Source organism: Pleurodeles waltl, chromosome 3_1 (genome assembly GCF_031143425.1).
Source record: "Pleurodeles waltl isolate 20211129_DDA chromosome 3_1, aPleWal1.hap1.20221129, whole genome shotgun sequence".
NCBI lineage: Eukaryota > Metazoa > Chordata > Amphibia > Caudata > Salamandridae > Pleurodeles > Pleurodeles waltl.
In genome coordinates this window covers 1,773,129,055-1,773,135,099 of record NC_090440.1, presented here as the reverse complement: position 1 = coordinate 1,773,135,099, position 6,045 = coordinate 1,773,129,055, and the positions used below count along the sequence as shown (strand labels likewise).

Below are 6,045 nucleotides of genomic sequence, written 5' to 3'. Positions count from 1 at the left end.
GCTGCACAGCATGGCACAAAAAAACTTGGCAAAGCCAATAGTTCCCACAGACGAGACCTATTAGATTTCCAATAATTATTTATCGTAGCCACTACTATGTAAGAAACCTGCTTCCAACCAGCAGCAACAATCGTCTTAAAATATCTGTCGGCGACAGTTTCGGTATTTCGTAATCGCGTGCAAAATGAATGCCTCTAGGGCATAAGAACTCAAAACAATTTTCAGAAAGTTATGTTTCAGATTAAGTTATTTTACTGAAAGGTAAGCGCCCATAAGCGAGCAGCCTGTTATCCAGCCCAACCGATGTGCTTGCTTACATCTTTAAAAGTCTTGTTAATAAGATTGTTAGATAACGTCCAATACAAAAATCCGAAAGGGAATAGTGTCCTCTAGCCAACCAGGCGGACGATTTTAAGCCAATCACCGGAGGGTTTACAGGCGCCCGCTTCCGGTTAATGATGCATTCCAGCAGTAGGTGCCGAGAGCTAGGGAGTGGGAGAGAGGCAGCACAGACAGTTTAGCGCTGTCTGACACATCCCGAGTGCTGTCTGAATGTGGAGGGCGGAGGGCGTATTCACGGGATCTGTACCATCAGGGCAGCCACAGCCGTACATTTCGGAGAAAGATTTTGAAAGTAAAGCCCCGTGATTTATTGTAACTCCGATTTACCATCATCCACAAAAGCCCAAAGTTTCACAAACTTTCAGTAGCTGATAAAACTTGTACGGACTTGACACTACGGATCCCTGGATGCACGTTGGCTTTGTAAATCGTGGGAGGTGGCCTCTGTGAGAGGCAGTGCGTCTGCTGGTTCCCTGCTCTGCCTGCTTGGGCTCCGCCAGGATGCTTCGGAGCCTCGCCGCCGAATCTTCGGCTATCTCCCTGGCTCGGCTCGCCTTCCTCCTGCCTCTCCTCGGGCCCGGCATCTCCTTCAATCTGGCCATAGACCGGCCCACCGTGTACTCGGGTAACCCGGGCAGTTACTTTGGGTTTGCCGTGGATTTCTATGCCCCCGATCCTACATCGTGAGTACTGCCGACTCTGTGCATGCAGTTGTCGAGTGATGTATTGTGCTGTGAAGTGTTTTGGATAACGTGCAGCGCAGTTTCAGATGTTAGTTGTAACTACGTGTAGCCTACGCGTACTGCGAGGGAGAGAGCTGCCTCTGTTAGTCTCTCTGGAATCCTGCAGATGAAGCTATAATTGAAATGTAGACCTCAACTCTGTAGAGATTAACAGTAACATGACTATACTCCAACAGGCATTCTGAGGGGCGTCTGAGTCTTTTCAGCTCAGCTTCAAAGCCCATCATATAAGTGACGACTACGCTGCCAGGAAGGCTGTTGGAAGGTGTGGTTTCACGGAATAGTGTGCGGGGGTGGAATTCCCCTTCCCTCTCTTAACCCCGCACTCTGTGCTTGGCTCACTGTATCCCACCCTGACCCACCTCTGGATGTACGCCAGTTCACACGCCCTTCGGCTCTCCGGCATGATGTCTACACCGACTGATACATTTCCGACCTTGTCCCTTTAATCTCTCGCTAACTTCGCTGCTACAAACTCTCAGCGGTGCACACAGGGGCGCTGACAACATATCTTGAACACACAATTTCATGCTATAATTGTGCCCTGTGTAACAAAAACACATTATTCGATTATAGATATGTTGCTGTTTGTAGGGCTGGCGTTAGCAAAGACCCTTTGATTACACGAAAACGTTTATATATAGATATATATATATATATATAATACTTAAATACTTATAGAGGTGGTTGTGTCATTCACCTTTTTCTTCCGCACACTATAGCAGAGACTATGGGGCAATGGGTCAGTCTACATTTCGACTTCCTTCACTGTGGGTGAAGCGTTCCATTCTTTCACATTGAACACATTAACACTCGCATGAGTTCCATTCACTGCCGGGGACTATTTTGGCAATGTATGCTTTTTGAGTCCAACATAATTTAGCTTTTAGCTAGTGTTTTTTCCATATTGTTGAACGCCCAGCAGCTCATCCAAAACTATTTTTTTTAAATAAAAATCATTGACGAAAGAATTGACAAAGTCAAAAGGCTGAAAGTCAGCTGCAGACCTGTTGGCTGTATCAATGTTTGTTTAATTTAAGTATGCAATGTGCTGTGAGGTGGAGAGGGGTTGAAGATGAGATGAGGCTGAAGCCCTGACCCCTTATGAAGGGAATTTCAGTTCAACACAAGACTGGCACCCGCCTGGTCTTCGCCTCCAGTTCTCCCCCCCCACCCCCCCCCCCCCCCCTTCCCATTTTAATCAGCTTGGTCTCGCTTCCTACTCTGATCTCCGGCATCCGGATAACGCAGGAGATGTTTTGCATCATACACACGCATTCATTTGTGCAGCATTTGAGCACCAGAAAATGCGATACACCCTTCCTGGGGTCTGCAAACATTTCACTCATCAGAGGCATACATCGTGTGTGCTGCAAATCCTGCCAGTACAAGGCAGAAGCATACTTCCAATTTTGTGAAAGAATCCACAACACATGAAATGTCCCTTGTTCAACAAAAAATGAAACATACCCCCTCTAAAACACAAGCCCCCCGAGATGGGCTGTCATCCTCTGGGATCCGGAAATAGCGAAAATAGTTTGCTAGTCCCCGTAGGACATCAAGGAGAGGCCTTCTATGATCCTGGAGTCAGTTGAATACAGTGGGTACTCATCATTCCTCCTCTGCTGGTAAATTCTACATGGCGGGTTCTCTGCAAGATTGTATTTCGTTTGTGTTGCCTGCAGAATAACCTCATGTAGCATGCTGAGCCCTAAATGCTAGACACTGACTTGTAGATAAGCTATGGTTCAGTTCAAGACAAGTGACAGTCACTCATCCTGGAAATGCAGCAATAGAAAATCATTGAAGTGGAGAGGTAGTGTCAGTCAGCACTGACACACGGAAAGGGGAAGGATCCGGGCCCTTCCTGAAGGACTCACGAGTTAGCCTTGCTCGGAATTGGGCCGACTGATTGTCCTAAACAAGTGGTCTTCAAACTTTCTAATGCCGCGCCCCCTAGTGGAAAAAAACCACCCCCCTTTTCACAATTAATCTCTGAAATTGGTGATGTTTAACCATGTGTAGACTTATTTAAATTTAGCAGTTAAGTTCTGTTACTGTTTTAAAAATGCAATCAGATACGTCGTGCCAAACATACTATTCTAGTCTGATAGGCCTCACTAAGGTGCAAAAGAATCCACAGTGTGAATTTTAGAAGGGGTCGTTGGGTGGAGGTTTTGAAGAGTATTTGGAGTCTCCTCCCTTTTGACACATAGCTCCCAACTTGGATATAAATGACAAAACATATTAGTGATGGCTCATTACAGAGCGGTTTACTGCTGCTCATTTTTTCAGTTTAAAACAAAGCCCTAATAGCAGCATAATTCTTCTCTTGGCCAGAGCGTGATGCCCACCCTGGGATCATTTATGCCTCCCCAAGGCCCCCCTCCCCCCCAGTTTGAAGACTGCTGTTCTATTCTAAACTCTGGATTCTTGCACCAACAATATTTTGTGTTCCGATTTGACGCAGGATTTGTGAGTGGAGAGCAGCTTGTGGTTGGCTCAGTTCAACAGACTGTTAAATGTTTAAGTGAGACAGTAGGTGAGTGAATATTGCACAGGCAGTGTTTGGGGAAGAAGGCAATATATATTTTTGCTCATTGAATTTTAGACTGGTCTTGCTCACACACCCTTTGATGTTATCTAGGCTGTTTGGCCCTTAAGAAAAGCAGTAGCCAATAACACAAGCGTTCATGTGGAGTAGTATGTTATCAATTTTAGAAATTAGAGGAGAACCTTGTTCTCGGACGAGAGCCAGGAAGTGGATTATAATAAAATTAAAAAGAATGAAAAAGTGGGTTGTGTCTTCTGAGATCCCACATGTGACCACTAAGGGGTTGGATAGAAAACAGCTTAGTTTGACTTCTTAGCTGTGCTTGCTCTAGAGTGATGAAGGCCATTTAAGGATGTGCCCATTAGTGTTGGTGACATTCCGAAGTGTATCGTAAGTGTATTGTGGGATCCCATGCCCAAGGTGGTGAAAACCTCAAGGTGGCACCAGAGAGTCTGAGTTTTAAACCTGCCTGGGCTGGGAGCTCGCCCTACACAATGATGATGATGGTTTCTGTCCAATGATGGTAGGTAGATTGACAAGGATCCATGCATTTACTGGAATTGTGAGCTATGGGGTGCAAGAATGAGAATACGCCTCATAGCAGTAGGTGGGGGCAGTGGGTGTCAAGAGGTAGATGAGGGTAAAGATAATGGAGTGAGGCATGAAGATTGAGTGCATTTGGCTGGGAGTTGGTGTTGGGGGGGCAGTTGCGAGCTTGGGGTAGACATAACCCTAGGTAGTAGATTATTCGTGGGTTGGGAGAGTGGACACAGTGGTTAGGAATGCTGAAGCTCAAGTTGGGAGTGGAGGAAGAGAAGCCTTGCAAGGTCAGTGACTCAGACAAAGTGACTGAATGATAAACAGTAGTGTCCTTACTGTGCTACGCACTTCCCTCTTTGGGAGTACCTTAGTTTTGTGACTAGCTAAGGGTCCTCTTGTAGAGGTAGGCTGCAAATGGAGTAGTTGCAGCTGGTGGAGATGCTTACATTCCAAGGTGGTGCTTTATTTTTCATGGATCCTTGTGGTGAACCACTCTGTTTCACCCCAGGTCAACATGGCTCTTTCAGTCAAGGATTGCGATTGTCAAAGGCGACAGCTGAAGATCCGTCTTGCTTCTGCGGTGTAGCTCAGTGCTTCTCTGGGGCTGCCCCACTTTTAATCCTGTCTGAGATCTCTTCTGGAGAGGCGGGGTGGGCTAAAGACTGGGACTTATCGAGAGACTACCAGCTCAAAATGGTGCTGCTATTTTTTTAGTCCGGCTTAGATAAAGAGGATAGCTTGAACCCTCGGCCAAGATTGTTCTTGTGACCTATGGGATGGAGAAGGGAGCAACGAGAGCTGGATGCTCCAACTCACTTCTCCTGCAGATCTGGCCGGTGTCGGTGGCTGCTCGGCTGTTTCTTCACCCTTATGCATGTCTAAGCCCCAGCTCAGAGCAGGGAGGTGCAGGCTGAAGTATGAGACCTTGCTGAGTCGCTGTGTCCCAGTGGTTCTTGCATTTACCGGGTCTTGTTGGAAACAGTGTGCTGTGATATTAGTAAGACCTAGAAAACATCTCATGCTTAAGCACGGGCAAACACAGAGGCCTCGGTGGGGCCGGGCTGGATGTGCCCTCGGGGCCCTAGGAGTTGCACAGAGGTGCCTGTGAGTGGACAGTTTGTTTACAGGGTAGTGGGAAGGAGGAGCTTCAGCACAGCAGGTGTCCTGTAAAAAGGAGCTGTAGAACCGAGGTTTTGCGTTTAGCAATGCTAATGAAAAATGTGAACTCTTACGGTAAAATAAGCCTTATCCTTCCTGTGAGCAGCCCCGAACCCTTCAACCCAGCCCGACAAATCAGGTGAGCAGGTCGAGTTAATGGCCAGTCCGCGTATGAGCGCGAGCTACCATTACCACCAAAATACCTGTGATGCAGGATGTAGCCAATCACTGAATCCTGTGCTACTTGAGAGCAAAGTTGCTTATGAAATGGTCTATTGTTAATTATGTACCGTTTATGTGTTACAGTAAATATATAAACCGTTTCCTTCTGAAGTACACACAGCCCTTGTACTCCGCATCCTCAAGGATATAACAGCAGGAAAATGGCAACACTACCCTCTCCAGTGGTACCCAACATGACACAATTCACACAGGATTTTGTCTATATGTAATTTAGATTACATATGACTGCAGTCCTAATCGGTTTCATGTTTGAACATAGCATGTCATAGCTGCAGACCTGGCATTCGCACATCCGTGTAGAGTGTTAGACACATATCTCAAACGTTAAAAAGACGATTAACCGATGACTTGATATCATGTTGCTAGGTTAAAAAGATACATTTAAGTATTTATATCCTTGGCGAAAGAGTGCACCTGCTTATCCGGTATTCTTGAGTTTTTATTTAACGTCCCTCATAAACTCTT

General features: G+C 46.2%; 1 protein-coding gene across 1 annotated transcript in view; it reads left to right on the top strand.

The window, feature by feature from the left end:
* The first annotated feature begins 460 nt into the window (after positions 1–460).
* The window catches only part of ITGAV (integrin subunit alpha V), a 447,435-nt gene continuing 441,850 nt past the window's right edge, over positions 461–6,045 (top strand). Inside the window, exon 1 of the mRNA XM_069225776.1 lies at positions 461–1,025. Within this exon, the coding sequence (XP_069081877.1) occupies positions 844–1,025 (182 nt within the window). The 5' untranslated portion in view covers positions 461–843. The remainder of the gene's footprint in view (positions 1,026–6,045) is intronic.